Genomic DNA, 23,150 nt, shown 5'->3' on the forward strand with positions numbered 1-23,150 from the left:
AGCTTTCTCTTCTTTTTTTTTTTCTTTTTTTTTTAAGGGAATTCTAAGTTTTGGATTAAATCCCTCAGGAAGAGGTTCAGAGGTAAGTTATCGTTAAAAGTCTTGAGACAAGATAAGGGTGGTGAACAGAAATGAATTAGTGCCTTACCTATATTTATGCTTCAGTGACTTTTGTGGGCTACCTGGGTAGTCTTACTTTGAGGGTCTCCATGGGGTGATGGCTTTTACGGCTATCGGTTACAATTTTGGCCAATTTCCGGCTAACGGTAAACACATTTCCATTGTTTCCACCAGAGATATTTTTTACGTTTAACTTTTTTTACGAGTAACGGTTAAAAGTTGTCAATTTTTACGTCTAACAGCTAAATATTTTGGCCGTTTTACGGCTAACAGTTAACCCCATTGGGACCCTCTACTTTCAAAGACAACCCTTTTTCTTGGTGAGTGGTCCGTACACCTCACGCCTCCCTCCCCTCCGCCCTCAAATTTTGAACGGGGGGACATCTGAGAGGGCTAAATGAGTAAAAAATAAAAGGATAACAAAACAAAATTCACAAAGCACGAAACACACAAACCAAAAAATATAAAATACAGAACGCAAAACACAAAACACAAAACACGAAACACAAACCAAAGCAAAAAACAACTGAGAGAGTTAAACGAGATTCACTCTGAACTTTTGAATTTATCTTATTAGAATCGATCAAGGAATCCGCAAATAAAACACTACCTTGAGTGTGTACCACGGAAAAAACTGTGACACTTAAAACGGCGTTTACAATAAAGGATGAGAATCTATGGTTCCCTGGGTACGTGCAGACATGATGACCGCCATAAGCACGCGGTGAATGATGGAGGGTACCCCACGACAAGCGAAAAGATTCACAATTTTCAATTTACGAATTCTACAGTAGTTATCAGTTACTCTGAATGGGAAGTGATATCTAAGTTTGTGTAGGCTCTTTGTTTATTTGTTGCTAGACTGGAAATTGGATTTTATTCTTATTACGCTCGCTTGTTTAGGTGAATCTTGAAATTTTTGCTGGTCTGTAAGCTTATGATATCGGAAATATATGTTTAATTCTCGTTATATATATATATATATATATATATATATATCTCATAAACCAATTACTGCATAGACAGTGCTTAGTGAGGATTTTATTCACTCTTTGCAACTCGTCAATTAAAACCCGTAAAAAGCACTTTCCATGAAGTAATCTACATTTTTTTGTTCAGTCCTACTGTGTAGTCAGTGAATTTTAGTGCTATGGGAAAACCCTCAAATATCAGCCGTCTTGTTCATTGAAGATCAAGAACGTTCATGAAACGTTTTCTCCAATTTTCACAACAACTTTCGCTTGTAGTTAAGCTCATACCAGAAACAAGAGGTGCGATTCTTTAATCGCTTCCAGGCTTTCCATAGAAAAGCGACTCTTTCGCACGCATTTAACACCAATAGTAAGATCAAGAAATATTTATTGTGCGTTGACGTTTTATCAGGCGACTTGACTTGCACATAGAGAGAGGTGGTTTAAACGAGTCACTGCAATACGAATAACTTTTGTAATTTTTAAATTTGCGAGCCTTTAGCTCGATGCACTCATCGAGGGTCAAGTCTACCCTTGGGTACGCTGATATGAGATTGATTTTACCAGTGCAAATTTACACTACCCGCTCTCCCAATGCAGCGAAATTGTCACTCCTATAATTTTCTCGATCAGTTACGAGCTTCTCCGCCTCCCTTCGGCCAAAGTCCCTCAGGGCTACCGATTACAGAAGGACTTTTGTTTGACGCTTAATGGAAAGGCTGAGCCAGAACAATGGACAATGATATGAAGACCTGCGAGATCAGTTCCTAGATTGGTTTTTTTTATCTACAGATCTACACAGGTTTCTTGATCAGCTGATCGTAATAAAAAGGAATAGGAAAAAATTGCACTATTCTTGAAAATCTCCTGTAGTGAACACGCAAATCATCTACAAAATTAGAGAAAAACTGTAGCCATGGTATAGACCTCTGAAAGACCATCGCTTCGGTTCGATTCAGTCGGTTCGATTTTATCTCCTTCAGAAAATGTAACAACAGGTTCCATGTTTTGTCAAAATAGCAGACTGGTGTTAACGAGCAGTCATGCATTTAATGACACTTACAATAGGCCGGTGTATAAAATCTTGGCATTGCTTGAATAGAGACAATTACGATATACTAAAATAGTGAATAGCGTCGAATGCTCGGTAAATATTAATCCCTTGCCACTTCCTCTTACGTAAACAGTTGTTTAATACCCTGACCATTGAAAGTACGAGCATGGAACAAAATTATCTTTTATTGTTAGAATACAGCTAAAGCTTCAATTGTATAGAGATTGGACTGTCATCCGCTGAAATTATTTCTGCTTGACTCCAGCGAATGGTTCAGTTTATACTGATTATTTTTCTACAAGATAGAAAACTTAACTATTTTCATCCACAGAACACAAGCTAGTCTCAGGAAATCCCGCCAGTAGGAGACATAGTCAAACAATTCCACTTTCACAAAAAGGCTGCAAAATCTGGAGCGAGGTTAACAAGGTTTTTGGCTGATTCCTTTGAAAAATGACTGAACCATGGTTTCTGTGAACTTGTGTGTTTAGGATTCGGTTACCCTTAAGATTCATTTTTTTTTTTCCTGACAGAAAGTTGTCACCATATGTTTCAATTAACTCAGCCTAGAAACACGAAAAAATGAAATAAAACGTCAAATGAAACTTTCAATATAATTTGATCGATGAATCCATTCGCAAATTATACTTTTAGATCTTGTTTTTTTTCCCTGTGGTTTAAATTTGCTTTACATTAGCGAATCCCAATTTTTTTTTTCCTAAGACTGTCGTCGGTCATGATCACAACCTAATTTAAGCGCTAAGCGGTTAACCATATCATCTATCTATCCTTAGCAACTGGGTTTACATATCTGACTGAGTTAACGGCACTTTAAAGAAAATCGCCGCCTTTTTAACGACTTAATGTTGATTATTTCATCTCTAGTTAGAGCACGAAAGAAATTAATTCTTGCTGAATTTATAACTGTCCTTCATTCTTGAACGGGTGCAAGCACTCAGAAATTACTGTAGGCATCGAATGAGTCCAAATACTCACTGAGAGCAGAGTAAATAAACTCATATTGATCCTGAAAGAGTGAAAATCACTAGGTCAGCAATACATTCACAAGTGTACTTTCAAGTTACTAGAAAAACCTCAAATAGACTGCTCGGCCATTCCAGTTCCTATTAGACCCTTCTGATCTATCTGACATAAGTCTTGGTTGGTTCAAATTGTACTTTCTATTGTTTCAAAACAAAACTTGTATCCTATAACATATGTTATTGACTGCCCACTCTCGCAGCCATGCAAGTAGAGAGCAAAATTAAATTCCAACCGAGAAATAAAAGCCAATTGCCCTCTTCTGTGACGGTTTTTAAGTTGCCTTGAATACCTCACAAAAAAAATAACACACCTTTGTCTGGACCATGGCAGGTCTCTCAACTCTCAGCTGCTTCACAGTCTGGAAAACGTCTACCACACCTTCACTTTTTAACTGTCCGATTAAAATACTGAGGGCGCAGAACACTCCTGTGCGACCCACTCCAGCGCTGAAATGTGAAGTTGAAGATGAAGTTGAAGAAGAAAATAAACTTAGGGTCTGCTGTAAACTGCGCAAAAGGTTGTCTTTCCACTAGCATTTATTAGCGGAGGGCAATACCTGATATTAACATGCTACAAGAGTTTTCATAGATTGATAAATTAATATTTAAATGAATATAACAGTTTATAACGATCGTAGTAATTGAAATATTACTACAAAGTGGTATATAGGATGAATAAAAATACATGAATGTGTGCAAATTGGTAACATTACAACGTGCGCGTTTTAATATACCCAGTGAAGCAAGCGAGTAATGCCAAAACCGACAAATTTATATGGCTGTCATTCCACTGTTAGGAATGAAAAGATCTTCCCTAGGGCCTTAATTGTCCACTTATAGTTACAGGGTATAAATGTTTTGCAAAGGTGGAACGAGACTCAGGAGACAACGTTAGGAACAAGGAACACCAGTGAACTTAATAACGACTAAATGAGCATTTTTCAATTAGGACCAAAGCCAGACTATAATATATGCTTAATAATATTTTAATTATAAATACACACCTGCAGTGCACAGTAATCTTAGTGTTTTCTGACTGCTGCTGCCACCGTTGTACTTGCCCAATAAGATCGATCAAGCCAGTGCCTGATTCTGGAGATCCTGAATCAGGCCATCCAGTGTAATGATACTGACGAACAACTCGCGATGCACTTTCCTGAAATATTGACAAGAGAAATGTGTGTGTTTGATAAATGCTGTCAGTAGAGATTTTAGGGTGCATGTGATCGCTTTGAAGAAGATAAAGCATGTCTTGGGGAATTGGCACGTTTTGTCATATTGCTATGGTCCTAAAAGCCTTTTATTAACTTAACCCCATTCTTCTCCTTCAATCTAGGAACCGCCATGGATGGATCTCCCCGTAACACACAAATTCTTGGCTAATTCCCTGACATTTTATTGGTAATAAACAGAAAGTTGCTGAAGACTAACTGAAGAGTCATCAGAACGAACCTTGGTATGGGTGAGTTTCATTTCTCTCAATGTGTAGTCTTCATAGGACGTCTCACTTGTCTTTTCCACTACCAAAGTGCCAATGTGCGCGGGCTTCTCTGCAGGCCAGTACTGGTGTACTTTGACCTGTACACATAAGATTAAGCTTTACAAATCGATTAAATCCAGAGTCAGATCAATTACATAGATAGACCTCCTACCCTATACAAGTTAATTCCCACTAAACGATGACTCGAAAGCTAAAGATATTTTAGTTGATGCTTAGTCATATCTTTTTTCCCTACAGCCGTTACGAGTAAATGGATGCATGTATCCATTCGCTGGTATTTAAATGAATATGTTTACATAAAGTTATGAGGAGTAACACTGCATGCATAAGACAACGAAGCATACAGCCGCTCACTAAGACCAACAAACTCTTATAATCAGGGGTCTTACTATACTTAGGAGGACCCATCTACAAGTAAAGAAGGCTTTTTTATAGGTCTCTCAGAAGTTGCTCACGAAAGTCGCCTTTTAGGAATACATACTTACCCATAACCGACATAGAATGGGGGTCACTTACCAATGTAAGGCATCTCTATTAACCCCTGCAAAAATAACATCCCTAACAAGGAAGGTAACCTTTTCCTAGACTGATGGATTGATTGTTTTAGTTGATTGATAAATTGTCGGTTTATTGAGCATACCTTGTCACCTTCTGTTTCTTTTGATAACACGACTATGGTGGAAGATTCTTGTTCCCAAATCATGCGCCAGAAGTCTGGTATAGTATCAGGTATGGGTGCCTGAGTTGCAATGAATGCTCTCCTAGTCATGTAGCCATCAATGAAGTTAGCATTGATGTAATTAGAGCCTTCCACTCCTGAGATTACACTCAGTTTAACCCGGGTTTCATCATACGGTAACGCATTTGGATAACGATTCTTGGTCACGTTGCAGGCCATGCTAGCAGCCTGAGCTGTGAGCTGGGAAGTGTTGATGCAGCGACCTAGCCGGATGAACTCCTCATCCATCTCACTTTGGCCTAACAGCATAAAAAAAATGACCTTATCACATCAAATCGAACAGAGGATGAATAATACTCTAAAGGCCGACTGAGGTTGAGAGAAATTCGTTTGATCAGAGGAAATTTTTCGTGAAGTTTCATCATAAACCTTTTTTAAAGCCTCGCAACCAGAGGATGTTACATAAGAAAACCGCTACATTTATAAAAACACAAGTGGAATGAAGCACCATCAATAAAATGGTTTTGTAATCGCCATTAAGCCTAGAACTCACAGAGTAGCACTTCTATGGAGTTATTTCCAATTCGTAATATGAATTAGATAAGGGATTGACAGGATGGTATATGTTGGGAAAGACACATACCGCTCGTTTGATTCACTTGCATGAGGTTCTTGATATGAGATCTAAGATCATTTGCGTGTATTTCAGTGAATCCGGAATGGATGGCCTCCACCAGGACGTCATGAATCAAAATGTACTGCTCTTCAACTTGTACCATAAAATTTCTATCTTGTCGCAACGAGGTGACATATTCATAGACATCCACTGTTTTCTCTGCAGCAATGCGGCGCAACATTGCGTCTACCACAATGAATGTACCAGTTCTGCCCACCCCGGCACTGCAGTGAACAACCTGAATGAAAATTCACTAATGATATATCGGAACTAATAAAGGACCAAATATGTGTGCCTCTTTTTTTATTTCTGCAGTTAATATTTGCTTAGATTGTGGAAACTTTCCTGTCAGTCATCACTTGTTTCAGAACAAGATGATAATCCACTGTGCTTAGTTACAAGATGCAACATAACGATCACTGAGAGAGAAGAAAGTGGATTTTTTTGTTTAATTTTTTTCTAGATTAGAAGTTAACAATAATATTTCCACTATGCAATATGCCATTTTCCTTACTAGAAAACATTTAGCTGATTGTACGCCCCACCACTCATTTAAAATTCTTTCTCACTTCTTCCTGCGAAATATAAGATAACTTACCATAGGCCCTGCGTCCGGAGGATTTGCTCTAGAAGCCTTTCTCACAAACGTGAGAAGTGAGGAAGGACACTCGGGAACACCATGGTCAGGCCATACCGTGTAATGATACTGATTTACAGTTCGTTGTTCTGAGTTATTGGCGTGCTTTAGAGTCATGGTACGGATGGTGAATTCAGTGAGCTGCACCGTCTGCATCAAGGTTACTCGAATGTCACCATACGATTCGGCACCTTCTGATGGCCAATACTGGTGACACTTCAGGCGACCCTTCTCCTCCAAGTTTGTCACCTAGAATAGGGTGAACGGGCATACTTCAAGCGTTTCATGGTGAACTGTGTTAGGTTATTCACAGGGATGAAGGAATTGGGTGAGCACCTCATCTTTCCCAAATCCTCTCTCCGACTAGGATTATAGGCGGGCACTCGCAAATTGTCGAGGAAAACTGATAATATCGTACGGGTGAGGGGAAGGGGTGGGGGAGGAGTGGTGAAGCATCAATGGCTTAACATTTCATTCCGAAGAAATAATTCCTTTCTAAACGGTTCATGTTACAAAAACCACAGACTTTTACACACACAATCGACTGGAAAATTTTAATTCTGTAATATGAAAGAAATTCAAATTCTTTTAAAGATAGGCATGGAAAGATGTGACACTTTCTCTTATGGCTACGCTGCACAATGCACGGTAAAATGAACATGACGCAACTAAATCATTACAAGTGATCTACGTTGATTATTACTTATTATCAGAAAGCACAAACCATGACGATTGTTTTTGTCCCTTGCTCCCAGACCATTCTCCAGAAGTCATCTGAAGTGTGTTCAAGTGGTCCTTGAGTGGCGATATATGCCTTATCCTTCTGATAACCGTCAAGGAAGTTGGCGTTAATGTAGTCAGAGCCCCGCACACCCTCGATTGGAGTCAATTTTACTCGGCTGTGGTCGTACGCAACGATATTGTTGTAACGGTTCTTGTGTTTGTTCTCCTCGGCCAAAGTGGCTTTGGAAGTAACATTTCCTTGAAGGCGTATAGCACCATACTCAACAGAAAATAAATCATCCTCTTGAAGGCGTTTCACGTGGTCTTCAAACTCCTCGACAGCTATTTCCCCTTCTGGATCGAAGTTTTCTAAGTTGAATAGAAAAAAATTATCAGTTTATTATTTCATTTGCACAAACAAAGGTTCTTTATCTCAATCTTTGAAGAGAGCCAATGAGCAGGTTGCTATCTTTCAATTCTATTCATGATAACATACGCACTCATGTACCGGTTAAGTAAACTGTCGCTTATGAACCCCCCCCCCCCCCCCCCCGTTACATGCCCTTTTACTTGTAAACAGATATGCATCCAACTATAAGCGGCCTTTCATGTTTTGAGATAGGTAGGGAACTAGTTTTACAAAGACGTTTTGAAGCCTACTTAATCAAAAGGATAGAAGCCCCGCCGCTTGTAAGTCTCCCCTAGAACCCCTTTCGAGGTTTATAAGACCAGAGCTTGTAAATGACAGTTTACCGTTTATTCAGTAATATTATTTTAAAGCAGCTCTTGTTAAACAAACTTAATGTACGAAAATGACTGTTGATTGTGCAACGATGGTACAAACATGGTTCACCATTATTATTAATTGTATATTTGAAATTCAATACCAATCCTCATAACTCGAACCCCACTACTTCAAAATACATTACAACTCCATAGCGGATTAAATGTGACTTTCTGAAATGGGTGACACCGCTGGATTTTTTACCTCGAAGGCTCGGTTTATTCCTTTGGGCATTGCTTTCGGTGGCTGCCGAAAACGTGTCGGTTTTATTCGTTTCGAAAAAGGTGAGATATTTTGGAAGAAGACCAAAGGAACTGCGGAAGGTACTTCAAAAGACTTGGACAATAGTGTAATTAAGCTACCTTGCGCGAACAGACTTGTGATCTTGTATCCTTTTGTTTACATTGTCTTGAGATGAATGAACTCGAGATCGATTAACTGCAATCATTTGAATGGATTTAGTTTCTATTCACGGTGTATTTTTAGCCTTAATATGTTTTTAGGATTAAAGAGCGTCGCAAAAGATTTAAAAATGGATCTTGGACGAGTTGTTGTAATCACTGCGAAGAGCAAAAGCGAAAATAGTTTATCATTTCGAGCGCCGATCGTTTTGTTTGGATCCGAATCAAGCAGATTCCCGGGAGAGTTTATTTCATCTGTTAACAAAAGAAAAATATCTCACCTACATCAAAGAAGTTGCGCTCTTCACGATCTTCGGAAGCATGCCGGCATGTCGGCAAACTCATCGGAATGAATAAGTAATGAGAAAGAACAATAGCCTGAATATATGAATACTTAACAACCTCAATTTTTGAGGTACACATTTAATCCGCTATGGAGTTGTAATGAGTCAGCGGAGCTAACTACAATTAAGTTCCAGTTTTCAAAGCTCATTCTCTGAGAAATAAATTTTGGAAGATGGAGACCGATGTCATGGGGAACAATGTCTCATGGAGATGCTCTCTTTGGTGTTGAGTTGGAGAACTAGACAACAGACCCTGTGTGTTAAAACCTGCTCGTGCGCTACGTAAAATAGTATCACAGACGACGAAGAAAAGCTCTATCAAACATTGTTATCGTAAGGCAAATGGTTACAGTAATGTAACAGAAGCCAAACAAATTTTCAGCAAACCAAAAAGAGGCAATAAACAAAGAATTACATCAACCTAGAGATATTTAAACTAGGTGGTGAACTACAACATACCGTATCCTTGTTCTTCCAAAGATATCTCTTCGCCGTCGTCATTTGCATTATTCTGCCGTCGACCGCGTAACCAGACAATCACGATTCCGCCGACAACAACTACACACACTATGAACAGTCCTATAAATACTCCAACAACAATCAGGTGTTTGTTCTTCTTTCCAGGTGTTGGCTCTTCCTCTCTTGGAAGGGTTTTGGTTGTAAACTGAGAAAATCCCTCATCTTGATAATAACCATTTTTGCTAAGGGAACGTTGAAAAACAGCGTACTCCGTGTCGTCATCAAGCTTGCCATTAAAATACTCTGTGTAGACTAAACGAAAAAAAGAAAAGAAAGTCGAGAACACTAAAATTAAATGTAAGATTTGATATCCAAGTGACATGACAAAAGAGCCGTAGAACCCACCCCCAACATTCCTAACAAACCTTTGGGTCTTCCTACTAAAAGGGTTATTAATATTAGCAACTGAGTTGATGACATGAATTGCCTACCGTAAAGAGTTTAAAAGCTGACGTGTAGGGCGTTAGACCTTCGCCATTCACTCTGACGAAGGGCTAACACTCGAAGCGTCAGCTTTGAAACTCTTAACGGTGGCCAATTTACGTCTTTAACTCATTGGACACTACTTATTACCCTGTTGTATTCTCCCACTGACGTAGCACCACAGTTTCTTCAGAAACTTACCCACTTCATCTTTTTCCTACCAATAGTTTGACATCAAAAGTTGCATATTATTACTCGACTGGTGTTTTTTTTTTCCTTTTTTTAAATACAATTGCGAGTGAAGGGGAGGAGAAAGTATGATTGTCTGGATCGTCATGATAGTCTGAATAGTCTTGAAAAAGGTTTGCAGTAATCGGGGCAATTTCGTAGAAATACTACCAAGACAATTGGGAGGTTGGGACGGAGCGCACTTTGATCCACACAGTAGTGTTCCCTTTAAATTCAAAGATCGCCACAATTTTCTTTATCTCTTGAGAACACCTCATGATCGCATGGAATCAAGGCTTAAACAATTTTAATTTATGTAAAGGACGTTCAGTTATCTTACTATAATTATTTTGCCCGTCTCGATTTCGATCGTTGTATTCATTACAGACTGATGCAATCCAACAAGTAGGTAAGGAAATGCATATAACAAAATAGATACACGGAGTCAGCTAAATCAGTTTGTGAAACTTAAATCTATATTTAAGTATAATTTGTAATTCAGATCAACTGGGAGAAAGTTTATAATTACAGTTACTCACCTTCTCTGCGCTTTCTTCTTGCCACCACATGACTTTCTCTTGAATAGTACTTCCCATCACCGACAGGAAAGGTTTTTCTCTGCTTGTTATTGTTAGAAAATTCAGCCGTAATGTAGGGTTCACCCTCCGATTTATCTTCATACCTTTTGATGACTTTAACATATTTCTTATCTGATGGTTTGCCAGGATCTTTCCCTTCTTCTAGTAGTACGACGATGATTTGGTAGTAACTGAAATAAATAAATAAAAAAAGGTATTTATTAAGCAATTTTGAAAGTCAAAACCCAGTTTAATGGCATCCCATTAAAGTAGAAGAGGAATTAATAAAAAGAGCGAATTCTAAAACGAGCAAATAAGTAAGGTTTTAACATGATATCTGCTTAACCAAACTTTAGATGATAAAAGTGAAAGCACGCAGTGACCTTATTAAAATTATCACGACTTAGAAAAAAAAAATCAAATTTCAATAACAGGGTTAACCCTTTAACTCCCACGGGTGACTAAGACAGAATTTCTCCATACCAAATCAATACACTATCAAACAGACAAGTGATGAGAATAAATAAAAATATCAGCTTGGGGATTATTAGTTGATTCAATACCAAATTCTCAGAACTAACATCATAACAATTGTATAGCAGACTGTGAGGAGAATTACTAATGAGATCCGGGAATGAAAGGGTTAAAATTCCTTTGTAGGAGAAATTTGCATTTGATAATTGGTGTAATTTATTGAATTAACTTTGAGATTAGACTTTTGGAATCATTTACAATTCAATCTCAAGCTAGAAAAAGAGACAAAAAAACCAACAATGTATGAACTAAACAATTCTAACCTGACTTTTTCTCCATTACTCAAAATTTGCCTGGGCTCAAAGGCAACAGAAACTTCCTCTGCCCCAATGTCGCCACTAGCAGGTGTCGGAGGGATGGGTGGGTCTTCAACGAAGAGAAACACTGATAAATGCAACTCAAATGCAATGCAATTAATTCAAATAAAATTTGAAAGAAAATATTTAGAAATTACATGAAATACATTAAGGAAGACGGCAAATCTTAAAAATCGAACGACAAAGTAAGTCAGTAAATCATTTTTTGGTAACTTTTACCGTACTTCTGTAGTTATAGATTTACGTCGATTGTTACATAAGTCCTGCCATTGCATGTTACCATAGTTATTGTTGCCATCATTATCATTATTATTATAATTAACATTATCGTTATTATCACAATCAACAAATCAACATAATGAACATTATGTTGATTTGTTGATTGTGTGGTAATGATGCTAATCATTGCCTTTAAATACAAAGTACATCATCTAATAGTTTTAGTTGTCTAAGGTCGTTCTAATGATCTTTGCAGTATCCAATAGACAAGCTTTGACTCTTTAACTTCCAAGATCCGATTGTTAATTCTCCCCACTAGCCATTACACATTCCCTTTTTAATTAATTACAAGAATTTGATGTTCGATCAAGGGAACAACTTCTATCCTATAAGTTTGAGTACTCTAATTACCTGTTTCCTGTTTAATGTATGGATATAATAGGAAGGGCCACCTATCTTTTTAACCAAAGGATGAAAATCTTAGGTCATTGTTCCAGGTGGTCCAATGACAACAGGAGAGAAGGATGCTTTCCTTTATTTTCCGGTCTTTTGAATTTCTTTCTAAAGATCTTGATGAAATTCTTTCGTATCTTTTCCTTTTTCTCACACTCGTACAATAAGAGGACACGTAACGTCTTTTATGTAGCATGACCTTTGTTTCTCATCGTTATCACTGGCACTATTATCATTATTATCATTATTGAAATCATTGTTATGTTTGTTGATGTCATTATTACCATCAATATTATTAAAAAGAGAATAAATCAGAACATTCGTCACTTGCTTTTATGCTGCATTTTATCCTTTTCCTTTTTTTAAATTAAAGATTTACGAAAAAATAACAAAGATTTTTTTTTTAAATGATAAGATAACGTCAAAAAGTTATTACTTTTTCTAAATTATCATTTTTATTACTAAAATCATTGTTATCATCATTATTAGCTATTTAGTTTGTTTTTCTCACCATCCGTTCTAGCTTCCGTGGGTTTACTCAGTGGACCTTCACCTTTGACAGTTGCAGCCAAAATTTTAAAGGAGTAAGTAGTCGAGGCTTTGAGCCCATTTATAACCACTTTTTTTCTATATCTTTCCACGTGCCTTCGTATTGTTGTTACGCCATCCGTATAACTTATGATATACTCAGTGAGATTGCCATTCAAATCACGCTCAGGAACAGGTTCCCATGCCAATTCAATACTAGTACTGTTCTTTGTTACTGCAGGGATCCATTTCGGTGCTTCGGAAGGTGCTGAAACGCATATAATCAATTTTAAGGAGTTATACATGTACAATAAAATACAATTGATTTACTTCAAGTCATCGTCTTGTTGGTCACTGCCTTTATCAAATGACTCATAAGGCCCTGCGCGCGCAATCCCTTAGAAAAACACAGGGAAAGCTGACGTCCGTGGGGCCGGACGGGTTGACGCGAGCCAGTCCGAGAGAAGCCGTCCGCCCTTGCATTCAAGCAGCTTTGTTGCAAAAAACTTAACGGAAAAAAAGAAAAGAGTGAAAAAGTTGCGTTTTTTGATGAATTGTGAGTTCTCACTCGAGAGAAAAAAAAAGCTGGAAAAGTTTATATTTAAATTATTTTGTGGTTGTCCCTCTATCTCGTCATATTTAGGTTGAAATAACTCTTGAATTTTCAGCACTGCGTGGTCAAATGATATAACGCTTATTGACTGAGTTTGGTCGTGGAGGACGGGAAAATATTTGGCTCTCGGTCGTGACGTAAGGAACGAGTGCGACTCTTCTGGACCACTAATATAACGAAGTAAAGGAAAACCAAACAAATATTGGATTACTTTGACTCTGGGTTGAAAGTTGCTCAAAAACCTTGACACGCATAGTGGTTATGGTTTGTCGATTTATCAGTTGTTGAGAGATATCGCTTCCATGGGAACATCCAAAATACGGGGAAACCATTAATATTCTCAAAAAATGCACAGAACAGTCATGTTTTGGTACTGTCGGAGTTGCTCTTCATGAAAAAAGTAAGATAGGTGCGTGTTGGTTGAATGTTAGTGATTACGTAGCTTAGTATGTTTTGAGCACTTTGTCGACAGAAATCTTCTAAGCAACTGGACGACTGTTTAAGTAACTCACCATCTTCATCTGTCTTTCTCTCCTCAATTTCACTATGAACACTGACACCCTTGCTGTTGAAGGCCTGTATGGCAAACTGGTATGGTGTGTACTCATCTAGAAATGCTAAGACTAAAAACGTGATATCGGCTCCGTTAACAGTTCTGTTCTTCCATGATACCTCTGGCTCGTTTTTTCTCTTGTACAGGATGTAATAGCCCAGAATATCACCTCTAGCGTCTTCCTTAGTGAGCATCTAGATGACAATGATAATAATACTAAACTGTGATGAGGGAGCCGAGTAGAATAAAATTAATCAACAAAGGTATCAAACTGCTATTAATTTCAACATGGTGAGTAATAATTCACTCACACGGCATATTAACCATGCTCCTTTCGGTTTCCAGTCTCTCCAAGCAATAATGATGAATATGAATATCTTTTAGCCACAATTACTTGATAAATATACCACATGCAATATCACTTCCTAAATTGTATTGCAGTACAATGCGATAGATTCATTTCTTTAGCTCCTGCAGTCATTTCAAAAGATGTTTATGCATTCATTGTAATGTTAGCACAGTTGTGACTACTCGGAACCACAGTCAATTAGTAAATAAGTCACCAAGAACTGTTGCGAAAAAAAAAGTGTCCAACCTGCCCGCTGCGCATGTCTTAGTATTGTCTTTTCTGAGTGTTATAGAGCAAAGCTATTTTAAAAAAAACTTTTGATAACGGTGTCAGTGGAGCAGGAAACTCTAATAAATGCTAAGTGAAAAAAAGTGGGTTTACTACCTGCCAAGAAACGTTAACAGCAGTAGAATTGAGGACAGTCACGTTAAATGGTGGAGCGGAACTTGGTACTGTAAACAAATAATAGCACATTTTCTCCCCGTGAGTTACAAGAAATATATAGAATTGAAGTATAGAATTTTTATAACAAAGCCCAATGGTATAATAGCAATACATTTACAGTTAAAAAAGTCAACTCAAAGCATAGGTAAAGCCTAGTGCAGAGTTAAAAAATAACGGACAAAACATTGGAAAAAAAAAAAAAAAAAAAACAGACAAATAACACGAAGTAAATGGAAGACAAGTGTTAAAAGCTCAACATCAACTTAATCAATTTATCAGTTGCCGAAGGAATCTCCAAAATACAGGTATATGATAAGATTTATCAAATGAAAAGGAACTTAAAATATTAGAAAAAGAGCACCTTCTTCTTCGGTGGTAACATTTACTACAGAGCTGTAGTTACCAGGACCAATCATGTTCCTGGCAAACACCCTGAGGTAATATGTTGTCCAAGGAAGCAGCTCTTTGATAGAAACTCTTGTGGAGTAAATCACACAATTATTCTTTAAGAGTGTTCCTTGACATATGGCATCTCTGAAATTCTGCTTATCTTCTCTGATTTCCACTGTGTAGTTCTGAATAGCGCTGTTTCCATTAGAACCAGCCGTCCAGGAGACATTCACTTCCCGTGAAGCTCTTGAGATCACTTTGACATCCTCTGGTGGGTCTGGTACATCTGTAGGAAAAAAAGAAACAAAAAAAGAAACAAAAAAAAGAAACAAAAAAGAACAAGAAATTAGAATTACCGTCAACGATTTCTAAAAGTCTCCACCGAAAAGCTAAGGACAAGGTTATAGAGGGCAATTAGCATTATGAAATGTTGTCTTTTTTTCCTTTGGCAACGTTTCCTCTCATATCATACTACGGCATACAGCTTATGAACGCAACAAAGCAATTTAATAAAATATTGCATGTCACAGCAATACAGGGCATTTGAAACTACACTGGGTAATATCTCAAAACATTTCAAGCGAATTTACTCACTCTGCACTGTGAGGGTAGCTGCAGATGAATATGATATATTCTTGCTGTTTTCAGCTACACATCTATATTGTCCTGAGTCTGAGCGGTGAACTTCTGCAATTTCTAAACTGTGATTATTTTTCCTTGAGGACAAGTTAAATCGACTATTTCCTGTTACATTTAGGTCTTTTCTGTCCTTTTCCCAAACAACACTGGGAGTTGGGTTCCCCACGACTGAACAACTAAAAGTCACACTATCTCCTCCTACTATTGTGACATTCCTCGGATGTATGGAGATTTCAGGTGCAACTAAAAAAAACATAGTTATTAATTAGAAAATCGTGCAAGTTTGATAAGTTTCAGAGATATGCGAATTATCAAACAGATTTATCAATGCGAAATAGAAATTATCATTCAATTACAAGCTGAAAACATTTACTCAAGTGTCCATAGCTGCATAGTAGTGCGGTTCCAAAGCTTCTCTTACTTTTTTTCCTAATTCTTTCTCGTGTCAAATTTTTCTCAACTTGTTTCTGTTTTTCCTTTCGTCTGTGATTTGTTAACTCAAACGTAATGTGACTATCTGCAGCAGACATGTTTGCCGCTTGACGTAATTCGCAACCCAAGAAAGTGTCCTTAAGAGCCACAGTACAAAACTGGCAACCTTGAATTTATCTAAACTGGGAAGCTTAAAAGCCGCTGTTTAACTAACCGTTAACCTTTTTCGAACCAAAACATTACGGCCTTTTTTTTGGGACTATCGAGCCCTAGTTAATGATCCCAATAACTCGTTGTCTCATGAATATTCCGCTTACTTACACTGAACATCTACAACAGCAGCCATAGACGTATCATTTCCAAGGCTGTTGTTCGCCACACATCGGTATGCTCCGCTGTCTACTCGGCTCGCTTTGGTAATTGCCAACTGCTTTTTGTCTGCTGAAAAGCTGATCCTGGAATTGTTACTTATGTCAGATCCATCTTTGGTCCATGATAGAGTAGGGAGCGGATATCCAATAGCATTACAGTGTAACGTAACGTTTTCTCCCTCTGTTTCTGTCACATTACTAGGATGAGTGGTAATCCCACTTTTATCTACAATTGTAAAACAATTGCAATGAACATTAGCAACACTAGCTATAAGTGTCGACATCTTTTTGAATTCGACAATTCAATGGTCGTTCATGTTTACAGCAGACATGGCTTAACCAATTGAAATGACCTGCAAGAACAATATGACTGTTTTTCCAGACTCTCGAGCTCACTTTCTACTGAATAAGTTACAAGAATTCAATGAATACTTACTGGGCCCCACTGAAAACCGCCTTGGCGATTTGGGTTCCTTCGTGAAAAATCGTTATTATTATTATTATTATTATTATTATTATTATTGTTAATACTTACATTCTACAGCTAATGTAGCAATGTTTGAGCTGGCATTACCAATGCTATTGTTAGCCACACAATGGTATTTTCCTCTGTCTGTTCTGTACACATTTATTATCCTCAACTCGTTGCTCTCCGCTGAATAACTGATCCTGGAATTATTGCTAATAGAATGTTCATCTTTTTTCCATGCTATTACTGGTAATGGATTTCCAGTCGCGTTACAATAAAAGGTGGTGTTTTGTCCTTCCTTCACCGTGTCATCAGAGGGATTAGTGATAATTTCCGGTTCATCTGAAACGAAAGAGATAGACGGATATGAATTTTATCCTGGTTCCTCATTCACTCAGTATCTCTATAAAAATGGTACTCGGTTAATTATTTTGAAAGGTATTCACCTTTTCCAACGAAAAAAATTCCCACTTCAAAGCAAACCCGTTTACGCTGTTCATAAAGAAACAGGAGAATACATAAAAGATTGGTCTTTGGAGGACGATCGATATCTTAAAAGACAATCCAATGAACTCACATTTCACATTTAATTTAGCAGCTTGTGATGTGTCGTTCCCAAGTTTGTTGCTCGCCACACATCTGTATTCTCCACTGTCCTTTCTGTTCACATTCGTTATAGTCAAAACTCTATTGACAACTGAAAAACTGATCCTCGAATTGCTAGTTATAGCCGATTCATCTTTAGTCCAGGATGTTGTCGGTAATGGATTTGCAGTAGAACTACAAGAAAAGGTCACGTTTCCTCCTTCTTTTACATCCCTACTTTTAGGACGAGTAGTAATCTCAGCTTTATCTGCAATTTTGAAATCAATCTTGTTAGCAAAGGGCAAATAACTGATAAACAAAGCGTCAGCATAGAAATGCATACATGACTGTACATCCTTTTTTCTGCTATTAAAAAAATCATATGATGAAAGATGTACTGCAGAGGGTAGGAGCAAATGCTATTCAAAGGCCATGTTTATTAGACAAAAAAGTTGACTACAGCGGAAACAAAAATGAAGGGTGAATTGGAGAAAAAAGTGTGAAAGCTGCTGACAGTCGACGCTGATTATCAAAACGCAACTCATACCTTGGTAAGAAAATAGAATACGGTAATGAGATGAGAACTTACATTGGATGTCAACAGTAGCAACGTTTGAGGTATCATTTCCCAAGCTGTTGTTCGCTACACATCGGTAGCGGCCGCTGTCTGTTCTGTTCACATTTGATATGGTCAACAGCCTGTTATGTTTTGAAAACCTGATCCTGGAATTCTTGTTTGTGGGAGATCCATCTTTGGTCCATGATATTATCGGTGCTGGGTTTCCAGTGGCATTACAAAATAAAGTCAACTTACTCCCCTCTTCTTTTGTGACATTCGCTTGAGGATGAGAGACGATCTCAGCTCGAACTGCAATTAAAAAAAATTTACATTGCAAAGGACTAACACGAAAGCATAAATATAACATGATAACAAATTTCGTTATACGACCGCTTGGCTCGCGGTTTGCTTTTTCAGCGTATCTTTGCCCCACAGTCAGACAACTGACTGATCATTCCTCAATATTTCGGTGAAAGGAAATAAAGCGGTACCACAAAAAGAAGCTCTTTATGAAGAAAGGCTGCATAACGTCAGATAACAACATGCTTAACCACACAATAGTTGTACTGCGTACAAGAAACGGTTCCAATTTAGAATATATGTTACCATATCCCTTACAAACAAGCCACTATCTACACTAACGTACGATAGCAACTAGCATTTTCAAAATACAGAAACTAGTCACTTCCCATCGAGGCAATTATCTCCTCGTAAAACATGAACTAGACCAAGAGTAAGTATGTCAGTAATTAGTTTGAAAATCATCGGAATTCTTTCGGTCAAAATGAGTATTTTGAATGAAATGCGAGGATAAAATGTCATAATTCTCGAAGTATATGTTGGTAATCTAAACTAAGCTTACCTAGGTAAGAAATTAAAAGCAATGAATTCGATCAAATTTACTGTATTTAAGCGGGTTAGCAGATTTAATCGAGATAATCACACGAGTAAAATGAAACATTCGAATTACAATATCAAAACATTTTGCTTCAGTTTATGGACTGAAACAGTGAATCTCAACAAATTCAGGTTAACAAGATCCTTTTCGCACACTACAGAGAATTTAGTCCTCTTACATTGTGAATATCCGGAGATTTAAATTGACATAATCGATGGGCAGCCAGGGCCTATACCTCGGATGGAAGTCAACGAGGCTGATTTCTACTTCCAAATCCGTTAAAATTCTGTCTTCGAATATTGGAAAATTCCTTTTACCTCCTTGAGTAGATGAATAAAACACTAACAGTAATAGGACGAATAATCAGCGAAAAAGACGCCCTCTGAAGGTAAAGATTCAGGCAAGAAGATCGTCCGTACTAAAAAAGCATAGGTTGATCCAAAAGGAAGAAGGAAGAACTGCCGATGAAAAAATAATTACTGCTAGAGCTGCAAAAGCAATTATTATGAGGTATCCATATGACACGTATTCTGATTGGCTGAAACAGCGTGCTTAATCAGAGTAGATTTTCTGCCGAGCTTGAGAGAGCCAAGTAAATACTCGACATTCCATGATGGATTTATGGCGCATCCAAAGGCCTACTAGTGCTTATTCATGGCTAATTTAAATTACTTACACTGAACATTAATCGTGGAAGCGTTCGAAGTATCCGCTCCAACTGAGTTGTTCCCTCGACATGTGTAATTGCCACTGTCTATTCTGTTCACATTCCTTATTGTCAACTGGTCATAGCCTGGAGACAAAATGATCCTGAAGCCTTTACTTATAGGATATTCATTCTTGTACCATGATATTGTTGGAACTGGATTTCCAGTAGCGTTACAATATATAGTCACGTTTTGACCTTCTCTTGTTCTGATATTGTGAGGATGCGTCGCGATCTCAGGTTTATCTGTGGATAAATACAGTATTACAAAAAAAAAATTATTATAAATATAAATTTCGAGTTATAGGAATTGTTTTCCAAATGTATTAAACAGTTCACAACTTGTCCGCTGTTTAATTTATTGCTAATGATATATATATATATATATATCTCTCTTTGGAATACAAAGCTTTGCTTTCATGTCCAAGTTGAGCACTCTACTAGGATGAGTCATTGCTGCTAGCATTATGCATGCTCACTAGTTTTTCTAGTTTGAGCACTCTGGCATGGCTTAGATGATCCCACATATGTGAGATCACTCGGGGTGGCTATATGGTCTTACCTCCATCCTAGCATCAGCACTGCACTGATGAGGCCCAGAAGGCCGAAACAGTACTTTCTGCAGTTAGTTATCGTTAGGAATATTCGTACTATCGTTTATATACTTTACAAATTTGCATAATAGGAAAGTGATTTTTTTTTTAGCCCTCTGTGTCATACTTTCATTCACTTGAGCTCAGTTTACTTAAATATGTTACGTTTGTGTGAATGGATATTAACTAGACTATGCTCTGTGGAATTAAACAATTCAGCGAGACAAATGACTCATCTGAATAAAGAGAAACGTTTCCGTGCGCAATCCGGGGCTTACAATTCGATTATCGTTTGCTCTCCATTTATGATGGCGAAAACTGAAGTGTAATGAACGTAAGAATACAAATAAATCATTATTTAGGAAAAATCCCTTTTGGTAATCTCTGACTTGTTTTGAAGCGAACAGTATATATGCTTGTAATACTTCAAAAAATGGCAAAGCTGAAACGTAGCTTCAGCAGCAAAGGGGGACATGTAGGATACTGAAAATCTCCGTAGAAAAAATGCAAACATGGCTCGTGACTTGCAAGGCTTATAAAACAGACAGTTCGGAAAGTTCAAAAAGAGCACGAACTTATGAAATAACCTGAAAGCGCACTTCGCTGTAGGCCTTGTCTCGCGTCCGCTAACAGTACATAATTGTATTAATAGTGCTTTACTTACATTGCACATCTAATATGACAATTTTCGAGGTATCGTTTCCAACTTCATTATGGGCGACACACAGGTATCCTCCGCTGTCATGTCTGTTCACATCTGTTATCGTCAGGTGCGACGTATTTGCTGACATATTAATCCTGTTGTTGCTTTTCACAGTATTTTCAACTTTAAACCATGAAAACTGTGGCTCTGGATTTCCGGTAGCATTACAAGTTAAGGTCACATTATTTCTTTCTGCTACCGTAACATTCTGCGGATGTTTTGATATCTCAGGGCGATCTGAAATGCACAAAGAAACTCTTTTAGTAAGGCTATGCGTAGAAATTGTTTTCACGATTATGTTACTATACAACAAGTTGTGCTCAAATTCTTGAACAAAAATTTTTGCGTATATCTTGAACAAGTGTCCAGTACAGTTTTTTGCAAGATGATGGGATGTAATGGAGTTATCAAACGTGTTTTACATGGATAAATCTCTTTATTTAGTAGTTATTTCTAATAGCTGTCATGTAAGATGCGCTCACTTCCAAATTTTTTAACCCTCTAACTCCTAGATCAAATTTGTTATTCTCCTCAATGCCAACCGTAAAATTCTTATAATGTTAGTTCAGAGAATTTAGTATTTTATCAAATAGTTATTCCCTGATTTTTCTTTATTCTCTTTACTTAGCTGCTTAATATTGCATTGACACTGTAAGGAGAAATTCTCTCTCGGTCACTCATGGGAGTTAAAGGGTAGAAGTATATTCCCGACCACCTTATTACGGCCATTCATGGGAGAGTTTGTTCTCCGACCAAATTATTAATTATTTCTTACGAGCATTTCGTAATCGTTTTCGAGGACTCAAAAAAGAAGATTTTAAAATATCGATTTCCCCGTAGACGTTACCTAAAGGTGTTTACTGCGAAAGAGACTTTGCGTATTAAAATGCTCTGCTCTATTTCTAATCGATATCTTAAAGGACAATGCAATGAACTCACATTTCACATTTAATTCAGCAGCTTCTGATGTGTCGTTTCCAAGTTTGTTGCTCGCCACACATCTGTATTCTCCACTGTACTTTCTGTTCACATTCATTATCGTCAAAACTTTATTGACAACTGAATAACTGATCCTCGAATCGTTAGTTAAAGGCGATTCATCTTTAGTCCATGATGTTGTCGGTAATGGATTTGCAGTATAATTACAAGAAAAGGTCACGTTTCCTCCTTCTTTTATTTCCACACTTTTAGGATTAGAAGTAATCTCAGGTTTATCTGCAATTTTGAAATCAATCTTGTTAGCAAAGGGCAAATAACAGATAAACAAAACGTCTGCATAGAAATGCATACATGACTGTACATCCGTTTTCTGTTATAAAAAAAGCATAGGATGAAATTTTCCGGCAGAGAGTAGGAGAGTAAGGCCATGTTTATTAAACAATAATTATAACAAAAGTTGACTATAGCGGAAACAAAAAAAAAGGGTGAATTGGAGAAAGAAGCATGAAATCTGCCGACAGTCGACGCCGAGTATCAAAACGCTATTCATACCCTCGTAAGAGAAAGTAGAGTATTCATACCAGTACAATAGTGAGATGAGAACTTACATTGGATGTCAACAGTAGCAACGTTTGAGGTATCATTTCCTAAGCTGTTCTTCGCTACACAACGGTAGTGGCCGCTGTCTGTCCTGTTCACATTTGATATGGTCAACAGCCTGTTATGTTTTGAAAACCTGATCCTGGAATTGTTGTTTGTGGGAGATCCATCTTTGGTCCATAATATTATCGGTGCTGGGTTTCCAGTGGCATTACAAAATAAAGTCAACTTACTCCCCTCTTCTTTTATGACATTCGCTTGAGGATGAGAGACGATCTCAGCTCGATCTGTAATTTGGAAAAAATTTTACTTTGAAAGGTCTACCACGAAAGCATAAATATGACATGTCAACAAATTACGTTACGTGACCAATTGGCTCGCGGTTTGCTTTTTCAGCGTATCTTTGCTTCACAGTCAGACAACTGACTGATCATTGCTCAATCTTTCGTTTCAAGGAAATAAAGTGGTGCTAGAAAAGGAAGCTCTTTATGGAGAAAGGCTGCATAACGTCAGATAGTAACATGCTCAACTAAACACAAATTGTACTGGGTACAAGAATCAGTTGCAATTTATAA

The 23,150-nt window shown here is 37.6% G+C and overlaps 1 protein-coding gene across 1 annotated transcript in view; it reads right to left on the bottom strand.

Moving 5' to 3' along the window:
- Positions 1-2,312: 2,312 nt before the first annotated feature.
- The window catches only part of LOC131777788 (receptor-type tyrosine-protein phosphatase F-like), a 34,392-nt gene continuing 13,554 nt past the window's right edge, over positions 2,313-23,150 (bottom strand). Inside the window, exons 11-34 of the mRNA XM_066159686.1 lie at positions 22,584-22,862; positions 21,976-22,251; positions 20,998-21,273; positions 19,711-19,986; positions 18,167-18,445; positions 17,570-17,845; positions 17,059-17,334; positions 16,474-16,749; positions 15,676-15,963; positions 15,053-15,367; positions 14,632-14,699; positions 13,858-14,092; positions 12,716-13,000; positions 11,479-11,581; positions 10,643-10,872; positions 9,393-9,704; positions 7,406-7,773; positions 6,643-6,930; positions 6,012-6,282; positions 5,330-5,667; positions 4,641-4,766; positions 4,193-4,344; positions 3,500-3,635; positions 2,313-3,172 (exon numbers count right to left, since the gene is read on the bottom strand). Coding sequence (XP_066015783.1) covers positions 3,101-3,172; positions 3,500-3,635; positions 4,193-4,344; positions 4,641-4,766; positions 5,330-5,667; positions 6,012-6,282; positions 6,643-6,930; positions 7,406-7,773; positions 9,393-9,704; positions 10,643-10,872; positions 11,479-11,581; positions 12,716-13,000; positions 13,858-14,092; positions 14,632-14,699; positions 15,053-15,367; positions 15,676-15,963; positions 16,474-16,749; positions 17,059-17,334; positions 17,570-17,845; positions 18,167-18,445; positions 19,711-19,986; positions 20,998-21,273; positions 21,976-22,251; positions 22,584-22,862 — 5,801 coding nt within the window. The 3' untranslated portion in view covers positions 2,313-3,100. The remainder of the gene's footprint in view (positions 3,173-3,499; positions 3,636-4,192; positions 4,345-4,640; positions 4,767-5,329; positions 5,668-6,011; positions 6,283-6,642; positions 6,931-7,405; positions 7,774-9,392; positions 9,705-10,642; positions 10,873-11,478; positions 11,582-12,715; positions 13,001-13,857; positions 14,093-14,631; positions 14,700-15,052; positions 15,368-15,675; positions 15,964-16,473; positions 16,750-17,058; positions 17,335-17,569; positions 17,846-18,166; positions 18,446-19,710; positions 19,987-20,997; positions 21,274-21,975; positions 22,252-22,583; positions 22,863-23,150) is intronic.

The sequence above is a fragment of the Pocillopora verrucosa genome, chromosome 12 (genome assembly GCF_036669915.1).
Source record: "Pocillopora verrucosa isolate sample1 chromosome 12, ASM3666991v2, whole genome shotgun sequence".
Classification (NCBI taxonomy): domain Eukaryota; kingdom Metazoa; phylum Cnidaria; class Anthozoa; order Scleractinia; family Pocilloporidae; genus Pocillopora; species Pocillopora verrucosa.